Genomic DNA, 27,728 nt, shown 5'->3' on the forward strand with positions numbered 1-27,728 from the left:
GCGTGAGATGTGGCCAGCCCTTTCTCCTGACAGCCATACACCACAAGCAGCTTCAGCTAAATTGTTCTGAATACTGAGGTTTTTGTAGGATAAACCAAATATTCAGTGTAAAATATCAGTGGCCATTGAAATAAAGCAACAGTATATCCAACAAACACTCTTAATATTTATAAGTGAGAAATCTAACCCATAAGGGGGCTCCTCCCTGGAGAAGAGTACCCTCCCCCTTTAGCAGTCATTACTGACTGTCGTTCTTCATCTAGGGATGGGGCCCCATAAGATTGCCCTCAGCCTTCTTGGATGTTGATTGGTGGTGTCACTGTTCAGACTGAGACAGTGTTGAGATTTCATGGGCGGGGCTTCCCTGTCATGGCTGGAAGACACAATCTAACAGCACACTTCCTGGTCCTTCGGCTCTCACACGCTTTCTGCCCACTGTCCACAGTGTTCCCTGAACCTTTAACACAGGGGTTTGGACGGAGAGGTATCAGTTTGGGTTGGGCACCCTATGGCTAGTTGTTCTCTGTGTTTTGACCAGTTGTGGCTTTCTCTAGTGACCTCCGTCTGTGGCCAAAGGAGGCTTCTTTGATAAGTGGTCAGAGCTACATTTATCTGTGGGTATAATTGGCTTTTCAATACCAAATAGTCCTAAAATCATATACATACATCAACACTATACAGACTCACAAGGTTGTACTTATATAAAATTAATAGTGTGTGTGTGTCTGTCTGTCTGTGAATAATAATTTTAAAAAGGAGGTCGTGATTTGGATGGGGAATGAATGGGGGATGGGAGAGGGTGGAGAGAGAGGGGAGGAATGGTGTAATTGTATTTTAATTAAAAATGAAGTAAAATAAATATGTGGGAAATCCAAAAGCAGATTAATCAATGTACCTGTTGTGACTAAAGATGGTTAGTACTAGGAACCTTTTGGCACCCATTACCAGGGCATACTGGTAACTCTCCAATGAACTTCTTGTTTCTATAGTCATGAAATTCAAGCAAAGACCGAGATTCCTGGAATTCTTTACACAAGTTATGCTCAAATGTATGAACGATGAAAAGTTTCAACTCACGGTGGAGCTCACAGCTCCTGTTTATGAGTTCTTAAAAAGGTACTTGCAATGGTAGTTCTGAAAATGTCGATAACTTTTACAAAGGTCGATGGAAAAAAGTGTGGGATAAATGCAACGGAGCTGATAGACGGAGACGGTCTGTGCCTGAGTGGGTAACTAACGGACTAACTGTAAAAATATCGATGCAACTGAACTAAGGACCCTGACTAGAGCACATGCCCATCGCCAACGACAGACAGAGCAGTCTATTTCCATTGGCCAGTATGAGTGATAGCATCTCCGTAGGCTGTCAGCTCTTTCTCGTGGGAGGTTTAGAGTCCAGCTTTGCACATGCATCATGGACGATGGGTTCTGTCGTAATGAGCAGAGCCATCCCTTGGGGGTTTCATTGTGCAGTTCTTAGGGGTAATAAGCCTTGAAGCTGCTCCTCTATTTCCTAAGCTGGAATGATTGTCTTTACTCTGGAAGACAATTATAACGTCCCGTGCCAGTTATAAGTGATGCCAGATACATCCAACTTGTCTTCAGGCCCCTGACAAGTGTGTTTGTCAGTCATCACGGAATATAAACCTATTTGTCCCATTTGAGTAAAAATAACAGCAAGTAACATGAGGTTTATTTAAAAAATGGCACCCAAAGAGAAGAGAATCAACACAGATATGTTCTTTCTAAAATAGGTACCTCATTTACGAAAGCCAAAGCTTGAAATATGTTGGTATAATATTCTCAAAAGATGGAAGAGACTGTGTGTCTGTTCAGTATAATAAGCCACAGTAATAAGAAAACTGGTCAGAATTATAAAGTTGTACTCAAATAAAAAACCATCACGACTTGTGAAAAGCAGAAGTTGTCTGCAGTGTTTGGGCAAGTTACAAGGACCATGAAAGTCAGTAATAAGTAATAATAATAAAATAATAATAATAATAAACAATAGCCCTTCTAAAAGGTAAAGAGGCGAAGTGAGCCATGAGCGCTCTCCTAGCAGCATCATAGACACCTGAGCCTGGAGACTGAGAAGTGCAGCAGACTTAGAGGGTGGTATTGTGTAAACTCTGAGGTCAAGGACATGTGTTTGGATGTCTTCACCAAGTTGGGGTGGATAGGGACAGACCTAAAGAGGAAAGATACAGACGTACATAATTAATAGGGTAAATTTATCTTCCCAACCTGTAGAGAATAAAGATGTCTGAAAGCTTCGAGGCGGTTAATGATAACAAAAAACCCAACATATCGGAGGCAACCAGAGCAGCAGAGGACGAGTCCTTAGCCTTAGAATCTTCTGTTACAGAGAAGGAAAATGAGATTAAAGGAGTTTTTGTTAAGGTCAAGGAATAAAAAACGTGAATCGAAGTAAGACGTAAGAAAACAAAAATAAAAGTAGAAATGAATCAATTATAAGTTGGTTTTAAGTCAGTTCAGTTGCCGCAAAGGATCATTCTTTAGGAATATGAATAAAATAAAAAATTCCATGTAGCATAATAATAAAAGGAGAAACACAGGTCACAGGAAGAGAAAATACACTGAAAAATCTAATTGAAAATGATGATTATCTGGAAAAAATTATATTTTTTTTCTGAGAAAAGCAGCAGAAACATTTGGATCCTAAAATTTGTTCAGGACAATTCTTCCTTATTTTAAAGAAATGAATGAATGCTTTTTCTTTGGCATACAGCTATTCACCACATAGTGATAAAGCTTTCTAGTAAACCCAGTGCAGAGAGAAAACAAGTAGAAAAAAGTACGAATCAAGTGTGCCGAGCAATACATAGAGGCAGAAATCCAAGATAAATACTAGCACATAAGTTCAGCCATAAAATATCTTATTCTCAATGCAGATGGAATAAGAGATATGAAAATATAATTATCATTGGTACTCGAAGGAGCCAGTAGGCATTTTCTAAAATTTATCTGGTAAATTCAATGATTCTTCCTGTAAAATGAAAATCAGATGATTTTCTATTAAATTAAGCCCCAAACAAGGAAACCTATTTTACCTTCTGACAATTAGCATTGCTCTGAAAGTTCTTGCCGTTATATTAAGAAATTGGAGTTAGAGTTTTTATGATTAACACAGCATGGAGAATTAAAAATGTTTGTTAAATGGATTCCACAGTGAAATACTCTGAAAATGGAGACACTGGCAAATAACTGTTTCTTTTAACTTAATCTAAAGATAATTACCAAAAAAAACAACAACTGTTGAATTTTGTAGGTTAGATGCAAAATCAGTGGTTTTCCTGTATGAACTTGAAAGTATAATGTAAAATCCCATTTTTACAGAGTACATAACTAAATTTACCAGAGATTATGTGGGAGTGTTGACTAATATGAAGAGGACCAAACATAATTTTATATAAGACACACATATGTATTTTACATGTGTTATATGTAAAATGAAAAGTCAGTACATCACTTTCTAGTCAGACATAATTTTGTAAAGGTTTCTATTATCTTAAAATTACTTTGTTGGTCTATAATTTCTTTCTTTCTTTCTTTCTTTTTTTTTTTTTTTTTGAGACAGGGTTTCTCTGTGTAGCTTTGTGCCTTTCCTGGAACTCGCTTTGGAGACCAGGCTGGCCTCAAACTCACAGAGATCTGCCTGCCTCTGCCTCCCGAGTGCTGGGATTAAAGGCGTGCACCACCACTGCCCGGCTGGTCTATTATAATTTCAATACAGATTCCTTCAAATGAATTGTAGAGTGGGCTAGAATAATGAATGATATTTGAAAAGATAGAGCAATAAAAGAGGATTACAATGTCCAGTAAAGAATAACAGAGTCGTGCTTGTGAAATAATAGGCAGAGAGCCCATGGGTTAGAGACAGATACTAATAGAAGTAAACAAAAGAATGTAGAAGTCCCAAAGTAAATATTAATGTTTAGTACACAGAAATTTGGGAATGTGATTTACCAAAACACACCATAAACAATGTAGAAAGCCCTCAGAGCTACACGGAGCTGTGAGGAGTTGCGGAAGTGGAGGAGCACCATGTGCTTGATGGATGAAGGTCGTGCTATGCACAGAAGAAATGACAGCCGGCTGAGAGCACACATCTTTGGCCTTCCATCTCTGCCTGCACTAACATGGCTACCGTTACATCACTCATCTGGGGCTGAGAGAGAAGGACAACATAGCAGAGAGACTTATCTGATATTGAAAGTGATAGGCAACCAGCTTCAGGGTGCAGCTTGGAAGTGAAGGAGTCCCTATGTTCCCAGCAGTCACTGGTCCAAACACTATAGCTTAACTAGATGAAATATTTGTCTAATTAACTGGGGTAATCTCAGAACTGTTGCAGCTGTGTGCGAGTCCCATCCAATCAGAGGGTCCATGATCGTCTTCATAAAAACTAAGGTGAGGGATTGGGGGATTGCTCAGAACACTTGCTGGAAAAGCATGAGAACCTGAACCTCATCTCCAGCATCCATGTAAATACCATGTATGACCAAGCACACATACAAGTCTAGTACGATGGTGGTGGAGCCACAATTGCTGGGACTTTCTGACAACTAACACAGCTAAAATAGCCACCCCCAGGTTCAGCGAGAACGCCCATCACAAGGGAGTATGAAAGATCAGACCAGAATATCTCATCTTACCGTCTGGCTACCATGTGTCTGCATAGTTGCTCATTCAAACACACGTGTACATACAACACACACACACACACACACACACACACACACACAGAGAGAGAGAGAGAGAGAGAGAGAGAGAGAGAGAGAGAGAGAGAGAGAAATTTTAGTGCACAAAACTGTAGCACGATGCCAACCACTATTACAAACAAAATACATCTTGATCATACAGTGTACTCCAACCCACAAGCCAGTTATCTAGGCTCACCCAGCCATTGTATTAACCTTGTAGCTGCATTTCACTCAACTTTCTGGTTCCCATCCATCATGTTAAAACAGAATTTTGCTTTCTGTAGCAAGAAATAGAAATTCCAGAAAATGTATGCATTTCGGGAAATATTAGCGGACAAATGTCAATCTCAAGATACTGAGAGAACTATTCCTGGTGAACAAATCTGCTGGAAGCCATGATGGGAAAATAGAGCTGAATGCTCCCAAGAGGAGAGAAAGTTTAGCAAGGAGCAGCCGTGGCTGGGAGTTTATTCAGGATGGAAATAAAAAGACTGAATCGGTCGGAGGCAAGACAGTTTGTCTAGGGCCACTGTGATGTGGCTTTTGTCTTGATAGTGAAGGGAAGTAACTATAGATCATTTTCAGTCTACTTCCGTCCAACTTATGCCACACTTTGAGCTCTCTCCTCTTTCCCTGTGGACATGTGCCCTTTTCACAAGTTTTCAGTATGAATGACACTGTACTATGCAGAGGTCAGATGCCCTTCATGTCCAGGGATCCTCATCTAAGTGATATATGGAGCAGGCAGTCCGGGCGCCCTCCTTTTTGCACAGTTTCAGTGACAGTGTTCTTCAGAGGTTTATTACTCTGAGGTTGTTGCCCATATTCTTTGCGTATTTTTGACTGATTTTTTTCTTTTTGTGTGTGGATTAGGAGAAACGAGTCCCTCATTGGAGTGAAAAGGTTAAAGTGTAAGGACAGTGTCTTGTGTAAGAAGGCGCCCAAGTCTCCCAAGAAGTATAAAGCTATAGTTATCGAGATTGGAAAAGTAAGTTTTTCTTTAAAAATGTGTTTTGAACTTAATTAAGTTGATGAAGATATTATATATCTAGAGATGGTTGATTATATTTTAATTTGTTGGAATGTGAAGCAGAAAAATACCAATAGGCATAATTTTATAATAAATTATAAAATCTTCAATAATTATATGGATGTTCTCATAATCAGCTATTTTTGTCTAAAGGGTCCATTTTTACTTTTTATAGTTATTTATTTTTAGGTGTATGGGTATTTTCCCTGCATATCCATCTGTGTTCCATGTGTTTGCCCAGTGCCCACAGAGGCCAGATGAGGGCCTAAGATCCACTGAACTGGACTTAGAGATGGTTGTGAGCCAACATGTGGGTACTGGGAATTGAACCCAGGTCCTCTGAAAGAGCAGCAAGTGATCTTCACTGCTGAACATTCTCTCCAGCCCCTTGATAGTAATTTTAATTAAAGGATGTAGGAAAACCACTATGTTTCATGGTTAGAACGTGAGCATTACATTATGAGGAGGTAATAGCTTTATGTACCAATTTGAACTTGTAACATTTGTTCTCTCTCCCATGAAGAGTGGGGATGTATCAAGAAGAAGAAAGAAGAAAAAGGAAACTTTAAAAGAATTTTTTTCCAAGAATCCATCCATTCATGATCTGTCGGAGCAGGATAGGTATGAACGAATTGTCAGCACTGATTTCCTTGAGGTTTATTCCCTGCTGGGCACTAATTTGGGTATTAGGGATATACTGGAAAACCCGATACTACAAGATAATCAAACCCAATGGGTCACACTGAAGACATGAAAGTGTGTGTGTGTGTGTGTGTGGGGGGGGCGGTTAAAGGAAAGGACTCCTCCAGTGGGAGAGAGAGGGAGATGAGAGAGGTAAACGGAAAACAGAATGACAATTTTCATTATGTAAATTATGAAACTGTCAAACAATACAAGTGCGAGAACATCCCTGTTCTCAAGGTGATTACACACTAATGATAGAAATGCAGTAGCCAACACAAATGACGGAGTGCTCTGAATAGGCTATGCAGCAGAGTGTTGGCTATACAGCCATTGGTGTCAGCCAGTAGTTGAGACCAAGTTATGAATTGCTTTTTATATTCAGAGGACAGAATTTTTAAAAAGTATTTATTTTTATTTTACGTGTATGAGTATTTTGCCCTCGTATATGAATGTGCATCATGTGTGTGCAGTGCCCATGAAGGTTGGGAGAGGGTACACCGAAACTGGGAGTTCCAGACGGCTGTGAGTGCCATGGGGGAGGTACTGGGAACCGAATCCAGGTCCTCCGGAAGTGCTAGATGACGGTCTATTTTAGATGGTACCATTGACTGGGTCAGTAGATCCTGCTGTCACTGCCATCTTTGTTATTTAGTGACTATTTGTGGATTTAGTTCTGGGGTCTCTTCTCACTCCCATGAGTCTATTTACCTGTTTTCTGAATCAATAACCTCCTATTGCAATGACCTTGGCTTTACAGGAAAAGTTACTGTCTGATAGAAAGCGTGTTGTTTTCCTTCACACAGGTCTTGCATAATCCTCTACAAAGTAGTTCACACTAGCTTGCTAAGTAACAGGAAGAATTCTATTGTGAATTTGAAAAGAGAATTTGGGAAGTTTTGTTTTGTTTCTTTTTCTTTGCAACACTGCATCTTTTTTTGAGAGGACAGGATGCACCTTAAGATCTTGTAAAGTGTTTTTTTTTTTTTTTAACACATTGTGTGGTTTCTCCCTTGATGTGTTGCTCACCTTTTGTTAGTTATATAAAGCACTATTTTTGTATGGATTTTAAAATTACATTTCTGAATTCTTCTATTCTTTGAACAGAGATAAATTAGAATCCTGTATGTAGACAGTGTATATGACTTGATAATTTACTCCTGGGCTCAACTGTGTACAGGGGATGAAGGTCTGGGTTATTTTTTTCTAGGGTTCAAGCCTCTCATTTCTTTTTCTCATTGCTTACAGGCTAAGACCTCAAGTGTAATCCCCCAAATCCTGTGATATGGACATATCTGTAACATGTATCTTAAAATATTTTTCTTTTCAGATAATTGAAGATTTATATGCATTTATGAGAGATAGACCCCATAAACCCCTTACCTAGTTTCCAAGTGACTCTGCGACTCTTTACAATATCACAAACCAAGACGTTGTCAGTAATGCAATCCGATGACTTTATTCAGAGTATAGCACCTTTATGTGAATTCATGTGTGTGTCTTTTGGTATATATGTTTAGTTCTATGCAATCCATAGGACATATGTGGCCATTGCCACCATGGTGATAGGTCTCATTGTTAGGGTACAATTAAATATTAATATCCATTCAGGTGATGGAGCATTCTCTATTTTGTGCAGCTGTGTGCAGACAGTACAGTCACCTGTCTGTACTACAGGATGAGGCCTGTCCTCCTGCTCACTTGCTGGACTCTTTTCTTTTTTCTGGTGGGGGCCCTGTGGGCTCTTCTTAGCCTCTTGGGGAGAACTGGCCTCCCTATACAAGGGCAAGATTAGTTTTGTTTTGGTAACAACACTTTCAATTTTCATTGTAAAAAGTTAACATTAATTTCATCTAATTACTTAAAAGGTTCATAGTTGGCAGAAAATTTAACCTATTACAACAATGAAAAGCCCAGAAACCTTGAGTTAAAGTACTTTTGTTAAACAAACTTAATGTATTCAGAACTGAACAATAGTGTAAAGTGTGTGTATCATAGGGAAGTGTAGGTATGGGTCATGAAACCAGACAGGGGTCCAAGAGAGGAGAAAGGAGGGCTTAAAGGAAGGGTGGGGAGAGGAATTGGGCTCACATTGTATAAAAGAAGAAAGGGGAAAGACTGAGGGCGGAAGGCTACAGTGGGATGGGGGACAGGGAGCATGGGCGTGGGGGACAGAGAGAGTGGGGATGGGGACAGGGAGAGTGGGGATGGGGACAGGGAGAGTGGGGATGGGGACAGGGAGAGTAGGGATGGGGGACAGGGAGAGTGGGGATGAGGACAGGGAGAGTGGGGATGAGGACAGGGAGAGTGGGGATGGGGACAGGGAGAGTGGGGATGGGGACAGGGAGAGTGGGGATGGGGACAGGGAGAGTGGGGATGAGGACAGGGAGAGTGGGGATGGGGACAGGGAGAGTGGGCATGGGGGACAGGGAGAGTGGGGATGGGGGACAGGGAGAGTGGGGATGGGGACAGAGAGAGTGGGGATGGGGACAGGGAGAGTGGGGATGGGGACAGGGAGAGTGGGGATGGGGACAGAGAGAGTGGGGATGAGGACAGGGAGAGTGGGCATGGGGGACAGGGAGAGTGGGGATGGGGGACAGGGAGAGTGGGGATGGGGACAGAGAGAGTGGGGATGAGGACAGGGAGAGTGGGGATGGGGACAGGGAGAGTGGGGAGAGGAACAGACAGGAGGTGACAACCAACACCAAGTATGTATAAAAACGCAGTAAGGAAACCCATTATTCTAATTTAAAAATGCACTTCTTCTTCCTTTATTCTATTGATGTCTGCCAATTCTAATATCTGTCTTCTTCCCTTGGTCTGTTCCCCTTCCCCCTACTATTTGTGTGTGTTGATTCAGTTTCAAAACATACCTTAGAGAGCACAGGTTCTCCATTCTCAACACTGCAGCATAACACAGGATAACCTGGAGGCCTTGATGAACGAAGTATCTTATCCTATCTATCTATCTATCTATCTATCTATCTATCTATCTATCTATCTATCTACCTATCTACCTACCTACCTATCTCTATCTATCTAAGCAAACACTTTACCAGGTGATTTATAGGAATGATCTTTTAAAAGATTAAATGTGCATTATCTTTTAAAAATTTGAACTCTCAGGCTGGAGAGATGACTCAGCAGTTAAGAGCACCGACTGCTCTTCCAGAGGACCTGGGTTCAGTTCCCAGCACCCACATGGCAGCTCACAGCTGTCTGTAACTCTAGTTCCAGGGACCAGATGCCCGTGGCAAAACATCAATGCACATAAAATAAAAATAAATAAAAAAAAATGTTGAATTATCATAATGCACTGAAGGCTAAGACAGGAGGATGGGGAAGTAAAAGCTAGCCTGGGCTACATAATGAGATCCACTCTCTGAAAGCAAAATCAATCAGACTCAAATATGAACTATATTTATATTAAATAAAAGGTGAATATTTTCCCCTCATAGTGTTTTGAATGTGTTCATTTTTGAAGTTATTTCGTCTACATTTCATCGAAATTTTATTTCCTATAGAGTCTAACTAATGTTAGGCAAAATTTTGCTTTATTGTTTTTTTCCCTTAAGGACCAATATAGAGAAATGAAGTTGTTGTTTAATATTGAAAAAGCTGATTGATATGAACATTGCATAGCTTGTGTAATCCCAGTGGCCCTTTGGTTATGGAAAAGCAAAGCTCTTGTTAGAACTGAGACATAGGAGACTCTTGAAGACAATTAAGTAGTGTCTCTGTCTGTCTGTCCCCTGTGCTTCCCCTTGCAGCCTCCCTTCTACAGTTTCACATTTGGAGAACCGAGGAAAAGATAAATGAGCCGAGAATTTGCATAAGTGTAGTCAACTGAGTCCACGATGTATTCTGTACAAATTGGAATCCTCCTTCTTCTTCTTCTTTTCCTCCTCCTCCTCCTCCTCCTCCTCCTCCTCCTCCTCCTCCCCTTCTTTCTCCTCCTCCTCTTCTTCTTTTTGGTTTTTTTGAGACAGGGTTTCTCTATGTAGCCCTGGCTATCCTGTAATTCTCTCTGTAGACCAGGTTGGCCTTGAACTTGGAGATCCACCTGCCTCTGCCACCCAAGTGCTGCAATTAAAGGTGTGTGCCCAGCTGAAATAATTTTTCTTTATTTAATGTTTATTTAAAAATTTTTAGTAGTTTATTATTTATTTATTTATTTTTTGTATGACTTCAAAATATCTTTTTCCCTTGGCAGAAATAAGAGAAGTGATGTCAGAAAAATGGCATACCGAAGCCTGACAGATAACTTGAATCCCATAATATTAAATTATGTTAAAAGAAAGAGGTTTCATCAAATACTTCTTGAAGAGCTCCCTTGGAGATCTCAGATGAACTTGTATCTGGCGAGCGCACACTTCCACCTGTTCTTCCAAAAGCTGGCTGAGCGCACGAAGATGAGGTTCACCTCTTCGCGTTCCAATGTCAGGTACGGAGTGATACTGGTAAGCCGTACTCCATTCATCTCGTGAACATGAACTGCGCACTGGAATGCTTGAGCCCCGTTTCCAGAATGACTGCATTACACTGTGTTTTCCATTTTGTTATGTTGTTTTCTTTCCCAAATAAATACTCAATAATGTCTCATGTGGTGCTAATTTGCAAACCTTTTGGATAAGTTCATCAAGTATAGCTTCTAATGCTATGGTAACTCTCTAATAACTGTTGATATTAGCTGACATCACGTCACTATCACTTTCAATCAGAGGTATATTTGAAGACTTTAAAAACAGAAATCAGATTTTCTTTTGATTTTTCGAGACAGGGTTTCTCTGTGTAGTTTTGGTGCCTGTCTTGGATCTCGCTCTGTAGACCAGGCTGGTCTGGAACTCAAAGAAATCCACCTGGCTCTGCCTCCTGAGTGCTGGCATTAAAGGTGTGCACCACCACCACCTGGCAGAAGTCAGATTTTCTAGCATGATATTGTGCCATGAATTCAACAGGCAATTTGAGATTTTATTCTGTACCTTTGGTTAAGTGCTTAGGTAGATAAGAAGAGGACTATACTAAGGAATGCTAGGTATCTGATATAAAGGTGATATAAAGTCTTCCATCCAAAAAGATACTTGCCAAAGAACTCTTACATATAGGGCAGTGAGCTAGATGCCATGAGTATACAAAGATGGATAAGATATACATGTTGGAGCCTGGTAATATATCATAAGCACTCATGCATAACTCTGTTTGAAGCACATTTAAATTCTTTATTACAACTTGGTGGCTTTCTCCTGGCTTGACCTTATAGGAAGGGGTTCATGGAGATAGTACTTCTGGATGTTGATGGATGTCAAGGTTTAGAAATGACCAGCCAGCGAGGCAGGCATTCTTGGTAGTTGGAATAGCATAAGAAAGAATCCAGGTAGGAGACAGGATGAGAATCCCAAATAGTCTGACCAAAATCCATGGCGTATCAGAGAGGTGGTGAGAAATCGGAAGTCAGTGAGTACCAAGCCACGAGGGGTCTTCAGTTTGTCTTAAATCTGAACTTTTTGTCCTATATAGCAGGAGATTATTAAGGATTTTTGATGAAGAGCATCCTTGGCAGGAACACACAAAATGGGTTGGCTGGAGGAAAGACTGGAGAAAGGGGTATGAAACCAGAGGGTGCTTATTTCAGTAATCCAGTGAGGCAAAGAAATGCAGGTTAAGATCCAAAATGAATTTGGCCTCTTCTCCCGTTTCTCCAGAAGTTTAACCCTTGGAAGACTAACCTTCGCTAAACTACTTCTTACAGATCTGCACTCAAGTGGCTAGCCAGTTGGGCGCGATGGCTACATTCCTAGTACTGAGGCTGGGATTGGACAATGGCAATAGCCTAGGTTATGGAGTAAGTCCAGAGCCAAAAAAGCAATAGACAGCTTAGTAGTGTGGCCCATGGCAGTGAAGAGATAGGCCTCTTTGACATCCTCTGGGCACTGAGAAGTCTTCTTCAAGTTTTCTTGTCATGTGTCACCAACTATGCCTGATGACAGCACAATAAAGCAACCAGTGGTCAAAGTTAGGTCAGGGGTAATTTGCTGCTGACTTTGAGTTTCTTACAATTATTAGTGGGTGCTTGGCATTTATAGTTGTAAGATTGCTTAGTGCTCAGACTTTCTTTTTCAAAAAGAAACATGGTTATGGACATATTCTAAACAGGAGGTATCTTCACTGAATTATACTTAAATCATGTGATTTCATTATTCTAGTAGTATTTACTTATTGCACTAGTAAGGATTAAAGCCAGGACCTTATATTTGCTAGGCAACTGGTCTACCACGGAGCTGGATCTCCAGTGCAACATAAATGATTGCTGTAGAGCTCAGAGCGAGCAGAGGCTCCATTCCCATCTTCAAGGATCCTTTTAGGGAAAGATATAGTAAGCCCCTAACAGTAGCATTACATTGTATAATCTCAAAAGTCTGTGGTAAGGTACTGGGGGCTGATTACCTGCCAAGAGAATTTATGGTCTAATATCACAACTACAAATGTTTTAAAAATAAAAATTGGCTGTATTTAAGATAGTTCAGTTTTATTTAGGTGTTTATGTTGTTTCATCTGATATATATATATAATTTATGTTATAGATGTTATTTATTTATATATATTGTATTATATATTATTTACATATATATGTATATATATATAAAATTTATTAATTTTCTGGCTTCCTTTTCAGTTTCCGAATATGTGACCCTAACCTCTTCTCACTATTCCATTCTGGAACTGTGTTACCAACAGCAAAGCTAACTGTAGACAGCTACAAAGCAATGCTGGATGTCCTCATTGCTTCTAAAAGAAAGAAGCCCAACCAAGCCACAGGTAAAGGAATGTGCTCATTGGTAACTGTATCAATTGCCTTAAGATTTTTTTTTTTTTTTTTTTTTTTTTTTTTTTTTTTTTGGTTTTTCGAGACAGGGTTTCTCTGTGTAGCTTTGCGCCTCTCCTGGAACTCACTTGGTAGCCCAGGCTGGCCTCTGCCTTAAGATTTTTATTCACTAATACAAACATAGAATATCTCACACACACACACACACACACACACACACACACACACACACACACAGGTGCATGCATGTGTCCTTGTTGGTTGAGAGAAATACATGTCATTTTCAAAAACCCAGAAATTTAGCTGTGTTGGTGAGTCTTGGTAATCACTTTACTCAACTTTAACAGTTAAGTATTAATGGTCCACCATAAACCATTTTGAGTGCTCTGCAAATATAATTCTCTTTTGCCAAGTATTGGCAGTCTCCGGCTGTTCAAGGTAGGGGAAGGCTTTCTAGCAGGTGTGATATCTTGGGAAGTCACTTTTCAGATAGATTCCATCAATGTACTGATATTGACAGGTGCAAATACAGTCATTATAGCTGATTTTGAACTTGAAACAGTCCACTGTTGCACCAGTCTCCAATTTACACCTTCTGTGAAAGCCCACTTCAAGGTGAACGAAATAATATTCTGCTTTCAGGATAAGAAATCCTGTTATATGGTCCAGTTCCACAGTCTCTGGGTGGTGGAGACATACAGGCATAGAGGCCTTTCTATCTGGGTGCTGCACTGACTTATTGTCTGTCCAATTTGGTTGATTTTTAACCCTTGCCTGTAAAGATGATAGAGCTTGGAATACTATTTTTAACCAACAGGTTTTTCTCTCTTGACTACCACACATTTGACAAATAAAAATGTGTTCCTAGTATCTTTATGCTGTTTAAAAAAATCCATGTATGTATTTTCATACTGGCATTAAAATATTGATTTTATGTGTATTTTGACTGCATGTATGTATGTGCATCATGTGTATGTCTAATGCCAGTGGAGGACCAAAGAGGGGCTTGGATCCCCTGGGACTGGAGTGACAAGTGATTGTAAACCTCCATGTGGGTTGAGAATTGAGCCCAGGTTCTCTGGAAGAGCAGCTAGTACTCTTGGACTCTGAACCCTCTTTCAAATTCTTTAATGCTGGCGTTTAAGCACTGTGGACTTTCTTGCTGATCAGGGTTCTCAGTAGCTAAATTGCCTTGGTAGTATTGGTTCATAGTGAGGTATTTGACATACTTCTGATTCTTGTAGTATACATTATTATGCATATCCACATGATTGAAGAGAAATTCCATAGACATAAAATCTGATTTTTTTTTCTTGGTAAATTGATTGATATATGTAGCTTGTCTCCAGCTTCAAGTCACTATGACAATTGGAGACGGGACATTGGACTTGAGACTACTTAGTGCACGTATGGGACAGGAGATATGTGGCAGGTGGAACACTTCTGGACTGGTGTCACCTTCACAGAGAAATGAGTGGCCAGGGTGCTGCTCCCTCAAGAGTGCACAGGTCCGTGGAATGACTGTTTGGGAAGACAAAAGGACGTTGGATTCTGTCACTGCTTCCCCGACTCCTGTTCGGTCCTTTCACTGCATTGGTCCTTCGCCCCCATCTTAGCCCGGCGGAAGTGCTCTTCTCTATCTCCCCATGGGGTTAGCCATGCCTGCTGCCCTCTAGCTTATGAGTGCCCTTTTCTCTGGAAACCTCCCCTGGTTGGTTGTCTCTGATTGTCCCATTTCTTCTCCGAGTTTATGCGACATGAACATGTGTTACCATTACACAACATATGCCATCTTTGCTGGAATGTGAATGCATGTTTTTGGTAGTTTTATGCTTTATACCTTTTATTTTTGAGTGATGTCTTTGATAGTGTTGTGATTTATTTTTGGAATGCAGATACAGATGATCTTTCTGCATTTTGGAATTCCAAAAGTGAAGATAATATTTCCAAGATAAAAACACAGACAATTTATGATTCCGAGTCTCAATCAGGCATTAGTATTAATGCCAAAGAGAAGGATCGAGCACTGAACTGGGGACTGGATCATTTTATGAACATCTTCTTATGTTGCAGGAGAGCAATGGTAATGCAATCCTTTTCCTGTGCCTATGCAGTAGACCAGACATGAGCCTCACCCGTGAACTCGGGTGTGTAAGATATACTCACTTACTACACCCAGACTTCAACTTGCTAGGTCTTTCCTCAGCCAACTTTGAGGTTTTCCTGCTATGATACTAAAGACTTATGTGTTGTCTGATTGTGTGGGTAGAGCACATATTCTCTCTCATTTAGCTGTCATCTTTATACCAGAACCTCCTGGGTGACCTTTGTTGCCATGAAGATCCTGTGATGATGCATGTGCCTTGACTTCCTGCAACAAGTGGGAGATGAGATTCTTTGGGGATGATATTGGATGTGTCTCTAGGGTTGCTATGACTACCAGGGTACCATAATCTTCTCTCTTTCCTCTAGCCCAAGGGAAGATTTATGAAAACTTCGCCATGTTTCAACCTCCTGATTCTGTCAGCTACTTATGTCCATTTATGCCAATGCTTCTCTCTCTCTCTCTCTCTCTCTCTCTCTCTCTCTCTCTCTCTCTCTCTCTCTCTCTCGTGTGTGTGTGTGTGTGTGTGTGTGTGTGTGTGTGTGTGTGTGTGATATGTGTGCACATGTGGGTGCAGGTGTGTGTATACGGAGACCAGGTGAGGACATTTGGTGTCCTGCGCTATCCTGTCATTCACTGCTTTATTCTATCATAGAGTCTTTTCACTGAACCTTGAGCTAGGCCGGCAGCCATCAAGCCCCCAGCAAGACAATCACTGGGTTGTCTTGCCTCTGACAACCCCAGCTCTATCCCAATGCTATAGTTACAGCTACAGTGTGCATGTCACTGTGGCCATGCCTGGCTTTTTATGTGGGTGCTGGAGATTTAAACACAGGTCCTCATGCTTACACAGAAAGCATGCTTACCTCCTGACGCATCTCTGCAGCCATCTTTGATGCTTTTAAAATACTAAGTAATAGACAGCTAAACTCATTAGTTCCTTTTTAGTCATAGCAGGAGAGTCATATGCTTAAAACATCTTAAAAGGCAAGAGGACCACTATATTTTCAAGACAAAAACCACTTGGGTTCCTTCTGTGAAATGGTCAGGGTAATCACTTGTCCAGTCACAAAAATTCAAGTAAAACCCAGTCATCCTCTTGATCATGAGCATTCAATGTTATGCTCCTTTCTGTTAGCTGCAGGGTGCTGGAGGAGTGAAGTCCTCCTCACTGCATAGAGCTCAGCTCTCCTTCCTCCCATTCCTCCTCCCACCCCCATTGCACAGGCACTAAATCTGCTTCCTCCCAGCTCTCAGCCTCACCCCTCATCCTTTCTGTTCCTCTCCTCTTCCACACTGTCACATGACCTCCTTCCTTCAGGTCCCTGCACACCCTCTTCCCCCTCAGAAAGGATTCTTTCCTGACCCTAAGCTAACATAGCCTCTCATTCCTTGCCATTTCTGACTTACTTCTGCTTTATTTTTTTTGAATTTTTTTTATTGTTGGTGTGTGTGTGTGTGTGTGTGTGTGTGTGTATGTATGTATGTATGTATGTGTGTATATATGTGTGTATGTGCACATGAGTGCAGGTGCCCAAGGATGCCAGAGGCATAGGATTCCCTGCAGCTGCAGCTGCAGGTGGTTGTGAGCCACTTGATTTGGGTGCTAGGAACCCACATCAGGTCCCCTGGAAAAGCATTATGTGCTCTTAACTGCTGAGCCATCTTGGCAGCTTCTGCTTTATTTAAAATGCAATATATTTCCCCCTGAAGTCCTATGTTTGTGTACCTTATTACTGTTGGTCTTCTCCTGTAAACTTAAGCAGCAGGAAGGTAGACCAGTTGCCCTTGCTCACTGCTGTATCCCCAGCACCTGTAAACATGGGATTTGGGAATTCTGGCTATGAGTATGCAAATCTTCCTTTTTCACTTAGTGAGTTGAGGACCATGGACACATTAGCCTAGGCTTCGTTTCCTCATTGCTAGAGTGCTAGAGTATGCATGCTTCTCAGGATTGATGGACTCCGACCAGCTCATGCATATAAATATCATGTCAACAATGTTGAGAACGGGGGTGACACATACCAAATGGTTTTAGTTACTTTTTAAAAATCGTTGACATATATGTTTCCAGACATCTGTAACTTCTGGAACTCTGTGGTACTGAATGTGATGTTTGTCTTAGGTTCTTGCTCACCGTGGTGGCTATTGGACTTTACTGCAAAATTGCTGCAGGGTGTTCTGGAACTTTTCCCGGGAGCTCCAAATACTACTGAAGCAGATTATGGATACTTACAAAACTTTCCCTATTACCCAGGATGGCTTTCTCTGTACCTGTGTGTTACCATTCAACCTGGGTACAGAATTACTTATTGACATGTTAATTAAGCTGCAGAGCACCAAGTCTATCAAGGTAAGGGCATTTGGGTAATTATTTTTATTGTATCCAATTAAAAAAATCTTTTATCATGAAGCTTGGGATAAGTAGAAATTGATATTTTTCTTGTGTTCCCATTTGGTTTGTCTGTTTTTCATTTGCTTCTCATTATAATTTTGTTCACAGCACATAACTTGCATTAATGTTAATTAAAAATATCTTAGCCTGAAAGTCCAGTTTGTTTGAAGGAAAATAAGAAACCCTTACTGAGTTTCATCTCCTGTATGAATTGACCTTAGTGCATTTAATCCATGCGGAAGCCATGCTGCTCAGGTTACCTCTATCCCAGTGGTCTATCCAGGCCTCTTCTATTGTTCCAGGTCCTAAGATTTGTAGCTGTTGAAAATCTATCACACCATGGCTTAGTTTATGGAAATAACATAGAACCAATACGACAGTCAAAAACATAAACATATTGAAAATTAGCAAACTTATAAACACATTGGGATATAACATTATAATATTTCTGAAGTAAAGTGTCTGATAACAATATCATGAAAGACAAAGCATGTAAATAAAATTAAACTATTTATACTGAGTGTTACAACATTAAGTGAGATGTGGTCATTTAAGGATGTATGCCATAATCCATGGAATGAATGATAGCAGCAAAAAGAGATAGCTAAAAAGCTAGCAAAGTAAGACTAAATAATAATTCACTTAAAAGGAGGAGAGAAAGAGTAGAGGGACAAAACATACAAAGGACAAATTGACACCCAAATATCAAGTATTGCGGACTAGGAGGTGTGGGCCTTGTTGGAAGGAGAGTGTCACTAGGAGTGGGCTTTGAGGTTTTAAAAAGCCCATTGCAAGCCCAGAGTTTTGCTGTACTTGCTGCCTGCAGATCTGGATATAGAACTCTCAGCTCCTTCTCCAGCACCATGTCTGTCATTCAGATAAAGGACTAAACCTCTGAACCTGTAAGCAAGCACCAATTAAGTGCTTTCTTTTATAAGAGTCACCATGATCATGGTGTTTCTTCACAGCAATAGAACATTAACTAAGACAACTATTGAAATTAACTCAGTCATATCCATAACTATATTAAATGTAAGTTGGCTAAACAGGATAATTAAAAGGCACAGATTGTTTGACTGGGCAGAAAAAGACACATCTATTTCCTCATAAGAGAAACACTCTGAACATCAAGAAACATAACACACAGAGACTGAGGCAGCATATGCAGGGCCTGCACAGGTCTGCACCAGGTGGGGCCCTAGAACTGAAAGGAGAAGGGGATGGATGCCCCCATCCTAACCCAGAAGCAATCTCCAATTGATAACCACTTGCAGATAAAAATTCAGTTTCCTCCAAGGAAGTCTCAATGGGAATCAAACTACTCTTAAGGGTGTGTAGGCTGCATGCCCAGCAGTAGACGCCGACAGAAAATGAACTTGGCGGAATCTTTGGAGGCTCCTTGTCTCACAATGTCATGTGAGGGCTTTTCCTTTTTTTCCCCATTTTATTTTATTATTTTAAATTTTAGTATATACATACATATTATGTGTATTATACATGATAATACATACATATTCTTTCTTTCTTTCTTTCTTTCTTTCTTTCTTTCTTTCTTTCTTTCTTTCTTTCTTTCTTTCTTTTTCCTTTTTTTTTTTTTAACCACCACAGGTTCTTTGAATATATATTATGGCTTTTAGTTTAGTGTTTTTATGGGATTCCTGAGTGTGCCGCGAACCAGTGGATCTCTATTTCTTGTGCCTTCTCTTGGACTTTTTCCTTTCTGTTTGTTTTGTCCAATTTCATTGTGCTAGTTTTTGTTTTATCTCATTATATTTGATTTTATTATTGTCTTTTAGAAACTTTTTTGTTAAAAATGAGAGACAGAAAAGGGGTGGATCTGCATGAGAGGGGAGGTGGGGAGGAACTGGGAGGAGTAGAGGGAGGAGAAACAATAATCAGGATATATTATTTGAGAAAAAAATCTATTTTCAATAAAAGGAGAAAATTATCCACTAAAGATGATAACAGTAATAATGACTGAAAAAAAAAGAAAGTAGAAACATGGCAAGAGATGTATCATTGTAACATGAGAGGGTAGAATGAACCACATTGGAAACATGATGGCACCGAAATGGGAAACAAGAGTAAAACTGTGCAATTTTACAGTATTTCAAGGCCTAGTAAAGCTTCAGTCAATAGGATTACATCAAACTCCAAAGGTTCTAAATAGCAAATGAAACCATCAGCAGAATTACGAGACAGGCTATGGCCGGAAAGATGGCTCAGTGGGCGAAGAGCTTGTCCCAAACGTGTGAAGCCTGGAGTTCAGATCCCCAGGACCCATGGAAGAACCAAGCAGGCATGGTGGTCTTCCTGTAATCCCGTAAGAAGTGGAAAAAGGAACCCTGGAGCAAGCTGTATGGCTGCACTAGCTGAAATGGCAGACTCTGGCTCAATGTCTAAGGAAGAGAGATTGAGGAGAATACTCAGTTTCAACCTCTGCATAGACATGTACACACATGCACGTGTACCACACACACATGGCCCCTCATACATGGGAACATACACACATATGTGTATATCATTTTTTTTAAAGGAACTATTTGGAGAAAATATTTGCAAACTATATACATGATAAAGAATCAGTTTTTTGAGTAGCAGTCCAGTCATCCTTGTTCCACATCTAGTATCCTGTTATGAGTGAGTACATACCATGTTTGTCTTTCTGAGTCTGGGATACCTCACTCAGGATGATTTTTTCTAGATCCATCCATTTGTCTGCAAACCTCATGATGTCATTGTTTTTCTCTGCTGAGTAGTATTCCATTGTGTATATGTACCACATTTTGTTTATCAGGCAGGCTACCTGGAAAACAGGACCCCAAGAAAGACACAGGGATCGCCCAACGACAGAGAAATGGAATGAGATCTACATGAACAGCCTGGACAGGAGTGGGGGTAGTGAAGGGCGAGGGTCGAGGGAAAGAGAGCTTGGGTGAGTGGGAGATCCCAGCTGGATCAAAAACAGAGAGGGAGAACAAGGAATAGGAGACCATGGTAAATGAAGACCACATGAGAATAGGAAGAAACAAAGTGCTAGAGAGGCCCACAGAAATTCACAAAGATACCCCCACAACAGACTGCTGGCAATGGTCGGGAGACAATCCGAACTGACCTACTCTGGTGATGGGATGGCCAAACACCCTAATTGTCGTGCTAGAAACCTCATCCAACTACTGATGGATCTGGAGGCAGAGAGCCATGACTAGGCCCCAGGTGGATCTCTGGGAGTCCAATTAGCGAGAATGAGGAGGGTTTATATGAGAGAGAATTGTTGAGACCAAGGTCGGATAAAGCACAGAGACAAATAGCCAAACAAACGGAAACACATGAAATATGAACCAATGGCTGAGGGGTCACCAACTGGATCAGGCCCTCTGAGTGGGTGAGACAGTTGATTGGCCTGATCTGTTTGGGAGGCATCCAGGCAGTGGGACCGGGTCCTGTGCTCATTGCATGAGTTGGCTGTTTGAAACCTGGGGCCTATGCAGGGTCCCTTGGCTCAGCATGGGAGGAGGGGACTGGACCTACCTGGACTGAGTCCACCAGGTTGATCTCAGTCTGTGGGGAAGGCTTTGCCCTGGAGGAGATTGGAATGGGGGGCGGGCTGGGGGGAAGGTGAGGGGGGCGGGAGGGGGGAGAACAAGGGAATCTGTGGCTGATATGTAGAACTGAATTGTATTGCAAAATAAAAATTTAAAAAAAAAAAAAAAAAAAAGAATCAGTTTTTTTTTTTTTTTCAAGACAGGGTTTCTCTGTGTAGTTTTGGTGCCTGTCCTGGATCTTGCTCTGTAGACCAGGCTGGCCTCGAACTCACAGAGATCCGCTTGGCTGAGATCCACTTGGCTCTGCCTCCCGAGTGTTAGGATTAAAAGCATGTACCACCACCACCCAGCAAAGAATCATTATTAAAGTGTGCTTGGTACTCAGCTAAATAGCAAAAGGAGAAATCTCAATATGCTGATTGAAAATGAGCACTACATCTATATAGACCTTTTTCAAAATAAGACCTTCACAGATGGTGAGATGCCTCAGTGCATAAAGGTTGTGCTGTGTGTAAGCCTGGTGACCTGAGTTTAGTCCCTAGAGCTCACACAGAGGTGGAAGGAAAGAAGTGACTCCACGAGACTGTCCTCTGACCCCCACATGTGTGCCATGGCACACAAGCCTCCTTTCCACACATTAAGCACACACATGCACATTCAGTAATAAAGACATATATAAATAAACAGAAAAAAAAACCATATGAATATTACAAAGGTGACTTGAAAATGCTCAGCATCATTGATTAGCAGGGAGATGCAAGTCAGAATTACCCTAAGCTGTCACCTCTCCCAGTTGGGGTGATGGTGACTTAAAATGATAAAAGATAATAAGTGGAGATGATGGCGTGGAGAGAAGGGGGTGGTACTCACTGTTGATGCAGCTGGAAACTGGTGAAGGCATTGTGGAAACAGTGCAGAGGTTCCTCAGCAATTAACTCCAGTATACTCTTGAAGTCCTGCCAGAGAGCTCATATCCAAGGAAATATCTAAGGGATGCCTGCACACCCATACTTATTACTTACTGTACTAGTCACAAGAGCCGAGAAGTCAAAGCCCAAAGTGGCAGAATTGATAAAAGCAGAAGTCACCAGTTGTCTGTCAGCTGGAGTAGAATCTCTACATTGAGATGAAGTTATAGAGGACCCAAAGAAACAGAGAGATGCCTCCTGCCCATGATCAGGAAGACTGACCACCAGTTACTCACAATGTGATCTACTGATCCATGGAAATCTAAAAGGCATTTTAAAAAAATGTTGACCATTCTAAAATTCATAAACAAATACAAATGAAAGTGAATCTTCTTGGCCCTAGCCTCCACCCCTCCAGCAAGTCTTTAAAACAAACGGGACTTTCAGGACTCACCACCCAAGTGAAGCTTATTCAAGCTGTAGTCCCTGGGAGACTATGGTACTGGCATGAAGAAGGCAGTGTGTCAACAGTACAGATGGAGAATCTGAAGGCAGAATTGAATCACAACAAAGGAGGTAGTAGAATTAAAAGGCCCCCAATGCAAGTGGCCATGGCTAGCACCTAGGATATGGTCTTAAACTCTATTTTTCACTGAAGGGACCAGGGCCATGTGGGGTTAGCCTGCCTCTAATAACTGTGAGGGAAACTTTTAAATGCAAATATTCAGGTAGTACATGAAGGAAGGCTGTTAGGTGCACAGTATCAAGATTTGTCAGTTCTCAGTGGATGGATTAAGTGGAGGAAGCGTGGCTTGGAGTACACCAGTCAGAAAATAAACCCCAAACTAATCAGATCGAGCATTCAGACCTCACAGCTGACGTACATGTAGTTGAGAGGGACATTTCAAAGAACGCCTTGGGAATGTAGTCAACAGAATCAAGCCCTCAGGAGCACTCTAGGAAGCAACATGGTTTCTTCAACAACAAAATGAAATTGCAAAAAGGGAGATAAAATCATCGATTAAAAAGCCATACCCAAACTGGGCGGTGGTGGCGCACGCCTTTAATCCCAGCACTCGGGAGGCAGAGCCAGGCGGATCTCTGTGAGTTCGAGGCCGGCCTGGGCTACCAAGTGAGTTCCAGGAAAGGCACAAAGCTACACAGAGAAACCCTGTCTCGAAAAACAAAAAAACAAAACAAAAAAAAGTCATACCCAAATTGCAGTTTGGGCCTTGTGCAGATCTCCTTTCAGGAAATGGGAGCATTTTCAGTGTGGTTATTGAAGAATGATTTTAAGGGCTTTGCTTTTTTTTTTTTTTTTTTTTTTTTTTTGCATGTGTGTATGATTGTGTCTGTGTGAATGATATGTATACATGTATGTGTGTTTGCAGGTGTGTGAGTGCCACAGCATGCTGATCTTTGTTCTTGGCCAAGGTCTCTTTGTTGTCTTGTTGTAGGGCTGTGGATGCCAGGCTAGCTGGCCCACAAGCTTCCACGTCCACCTCCCATCTTGCCCTGGAGTGTGGATGCTACGTACGGTTCCTGGTGTTTATATGGGTTCTGGGGATTCAGACTCACATCCTCACTCTTGGGTGCTGTGTACTTTTGCCCACTGCATCATCGTCTCAGCCTTTATTTTTGTCTACTTTTAAAGTAGGATTGTGATATTATGGTTATGTTTTTGTAAAATGAAGTCTTCACTCTTTAGAGATTATGTTGAAATATTTATAGATTTATTAGTGTAATTTCTGGGATATAATTAAAAATGATGAACTATGCCGGGCGGTGGTGGCACATGCCTTTAATCCCAGCACTTGAGAGGCAGAGGCAGGCGGATCTCTGTGAGTTCGAGGCCAGCCTGGGCTACCAAGTGAGTCCCAGGAAAGGCGCAAAGCTACACAGAGAAACCCTGTCTCGAAAAACCAAAAAAAAAAAAAAAAAAAAATAATGAACTAACTGGGTACACCCTAAAACTTGAAAGCTACTGAAGCTTGTAGAAGGTGTACAGGGTCTTATTATTACTTTCCCTACTGTTTTAGGTGCCGTAAGTTTTCTTTAATAAAACATCTTAAAGAATTTCACAGGGCACATACTAAATCTTTACAATCTTAGACTGTGACCACACCCAAATCCCTACCCTCCAGATGTTATTTCAGGCCTGAAGTGTCCGCTCTGCTTGCTTCTTAGTATTGTCTGGTAACACACCGTGCTCCCCCTGCCCTGGCCCATCAGGTTGGAGTCAATGGAGAGATGGATGTTGAACAAGATAGTTGGAGATAGAATCCCAGCTTGGTTGTTAGTGAACTCTGTACTGGAACGTACAGTCACTACTGAGGACCTCCTTCTCATTCACCCTAGAAATGAACCCAGTGCCTGACATAGTTTGTAAACATGGCAAGCCAGAAAGGACTGAGTGGGACAGGTCGACAAGAGGAGGATGCGTGCTGAGGCCTCCACTTGGGGATCAGAGAGAAAGGAACTGGAGCTAGCTCCTTACACACGTATGTGACACCGCATACTCAGAGGATTGGGACCTGGGCTCATAACTCACAACACGGTTTCATGTTCCATGTGCTGGCACTGTGTAAGGTGTAAACCTCACATGGACAATACGTGCTATAGCATCTTTCTATTCTCTGATCTTCTACAGCCAGACAGTCTTCTAGCTTGAAGGAGTAGATCTTGCTCAGCCTCCATTTTTGTTCATGTCTTTCCTCTGTGGCACATGGTTACTCTTAATGAGTCACTAAGACAGAGTGGACTGACCCTATTTGGCTGTTTTGAGCTATAGCCTGGCCCTTAGATGGACCTTATACATTTTGCTTTGCTGCAGAAATTTCAGAGGCTTACACAAATGCATCAGGTCTCATGGGAAATGAGCACAATTGTAGTTAAAATAGTAACTTTTCTGTACAAAAATATCAAGCCTCTAGAAAAAGAATCTCCTGTGCTGGCTAGTTTTATGTCAACTTGACACAGGCTATAATCATCTGAGAGGAGGGAACCTCAATTGAGAAAATGCCTCGCTAAGACCAGGTTGCAGGGGAGCAAGCAGGGTATTTTATTAACTAGTGATTGAAGTGGAAGGCCAAGTCCATTGTGGGTGGTGCCATCCCTGGGCTGGTGGTCCTGGGTTCTATAAGAAAGAAGGCTGAGCAAGTCAAGTTGAGCAAGCCTCCAGGTTTCTGCCTGATGATGAGCAGTGATGTGGATGTTTGATTAGAGCAACAGTAACCCCAACTAAGACAGAAACTGGTACCAGGATAGTGGGCATTACTGTGACAGACCTGACCATGTTGCTCTTGGGAAGACTATGGAAAGACTTTGGAACTTTTGTATAGAAATGCCATCGAGTGTTCAAAGCTTGGTGAGTTTTGTTCTGTGGAAGCTTGGAAGATAAGAACATTGAGAGAAAAGTAGACAATGGAGGCTTACTTGTGAAGTTCCAGAGGCAAGTTGGAATCACTTTGACTCCAGTGGGGCCATTGCATATTTTGAGTTAAGAATCTGTGGTTCTGGTTAGCTGGGGCTGAAGAATTGACTGTGATTACCAAGATACCAGGGCAACTAAGGTGAAATCTTTACTCACTGGGACAATTACGCTGGTCAATTGGAGCTCAGAAATTAGCAGTGATTAAGAAGAGACCAGCATCCTGGAAGTGAAGTCTTCTGAGAAGTGTTTCCTCAGAGTCAGCACACAGAAGCTGCATTCCAGAGGCCAAGGATGTGCTTCCTGATGGAAGCTGAACTTGGTGATGGATGAGAGTCTCCCGGGTGGTGCTAAGTTTGAAGGCATGAAGAGCAGCTGAGACTGGGAACTGAGAGACCAGGAGAGGCCACTGGGAAAGGTGCAGGCTCCTTAGCAGTTGAAGGCCCAGCATCAAAGTGGTCCTGCACAGAAGTTGAGACTTGGCACCTTGAAGTGAGTCTGGGAGAGGCTATTGGTGCAAGTGCAGTGTGGTCGCAGCAAGAAACCCCAGCATTTTGGAGATGCTAGGACCAGAGAATGAGCACTAGGGACAGCAGCAGTGGAGTGGAGCCAGCCAGAGCCTAGAAGATAAGCTTCGTGTGCTAAGCATGGCTGTCCAAGCCCTTTGGAGGAACCCAGACCATCATGAGTGGATCTCAAACATTGGACACTGAGTTATTTACATAGTTGGAGTTTGTTTTTGCTTTGTTCAGATTGTGACTGTGCCCTGGTTCTTCTCTCTTGAAGTAAGAGAGTATTTATTTTTGATTTCATAGGAGTGCACAGCTGGGAACTTTGTATTTTATAAAATACTTTGGACTTTAAAACAGAATGAATTTTTAAAATGTTTGTATTTGTAAGACTTGTGGGGCTTTTAAAATTTGAAAGTGTTTTATATTGTAATATTGAAATTAATGTGTGATATTTGGGGATGAATAAGAAAGGAAAGGTTGTGGCTTAATAGTGATGTGTTTGTGTGTCAAGTTGACAAGGAGTGCTAGTTTCATTGTGCTAGTTTTTGTTTTATCTCATTATATTTGATTTTATTATTGTCCTTTAGAAACTTTTTTGTTAAAAATGAGAGACAGAAAAGGGGTGGATCTGGATGAGAGGGGAGGTGGGAAGGAACTGGGAGGAGTAGAGGGAGGAGAAACAATAATCAGGATATATTATTTGAGAAAAAAATCTATTTTCAATAAAAGGAGAAAATTATCCACTAAAGATGATAACAGTAATAATGACTGAAAAAAAAAGAAAGTAGAAACATGGCAAGAGATATATCATTGTAACATGAGAGGGTAGAATGAACCACATTGGAAACATGATGGCACCGAAATGGGAAACAAGAGTAAAACTGTGCAATTTTACAGTATTTCAAGGCCTAGTAAAGCTTCAGTCAATAGGATTACATCAAACTCCAAAGGTTCTAAATAGCAAATGAAACCATCAGCAGAATTACAAGACAGGCTATGGCCAGAAAGATGGCTCAGCAGGCGAAGAGCTTGTCCCAAACGTGTGAAGCCTGGAGTTCGGATCCCCAGGACCCATGGAAGAACCAAGCAGGCATGGTGGTCTTCTGTAATCCCGTAAGAAGTGGAAAAAGGAACCCTGGAGCAAGCCGTATGGCTGCACTAGCTGAAATGGCAGACTCTGGCTCAATGTCTAAGGAAGAGAGATTGAGGAGAATACTCAGTTTCAACCTCTGCATAGACCTGTACACACATGCACGTGTACCACACACACATGGCCCCTCATACATGGGAACATACACACATATGTGTATATCATTTTTTTTAAAGGAACTATTTGGAGAAAATATTTGCAAACTATATACATGATAAAGAATCCTTTTTTTCTCAAAACAGTGTTTCTCTGTGTAGTTTTGGTGCCTGTCCTGGATCTTGCTCTGTAGACCAGGCTGGCCTCGAACTCACAGAGATCCACTTGGCTGAGATCCGCTTGGCTCGGCCTCCCGAGTGCTAGGATTAAAGGCATGTACCACCACCACTCAGCAAAGAATCAGTATTAAAGTGTGCTTGGTACTCAGCT

At 41.4% G+C, this 27,728-nt stretch overlaps 1 protein-coding gene across 1 annotated transcript in view; it reads left to right on the forward strand.

Moving 5' to 3' along the window:
• Positions 1-27,728, forward strand: part of Cfap54 (cilia and flagella associated protein 54) — a 299,598-nt gene that overhangs the window by 105,058 nt on the left and 166,812 nt on the right. Inside the window, exons 30-36 of the mRNA XM_059245690.1 lie at positions 990-1,116; positions 5,598-5,712; positions 6,278-6,375; positions 10,649-10,879; positions 13,109-13,251; positions 15,154-15,341; positions 17,488-17,715. Coding sequence (XP_059101673.1) covers positions 990-1,116; positions 5,598-5,712; positions 6,278-6,375; positions 10,649-10,879; positions 13,109-13,251; positions 15,154-15,341; positions 17,488-17,715 — 1,130 coding nt within the window. The remainder of the gene's footprint in view (positions 1-989; positions 1,117-5,597; positions 5,713-6,277; positions 6,376-10,648; positions 10,880-13,108; positions 13,252-15,153; positions 15,342-17,487; positions 17,716-27,728) is intronic.

The sequence above is a fragment of the Peromyscus eremicus genome, chromosome 18 (assembly GCF_949786415.1).
Source record: "Peromyscus eremicus chromosome 18, PerEre_H2_v1, whole genome shotgun sequence".
In the NCBI taxonomy this organism is placed as follows: domain Eukaryota; kingdom Metazoa; phylum Chordata; class Mammalia; order Rodentia; family Cricetidae; genus Peromyscus; species Peromyscus eremicus.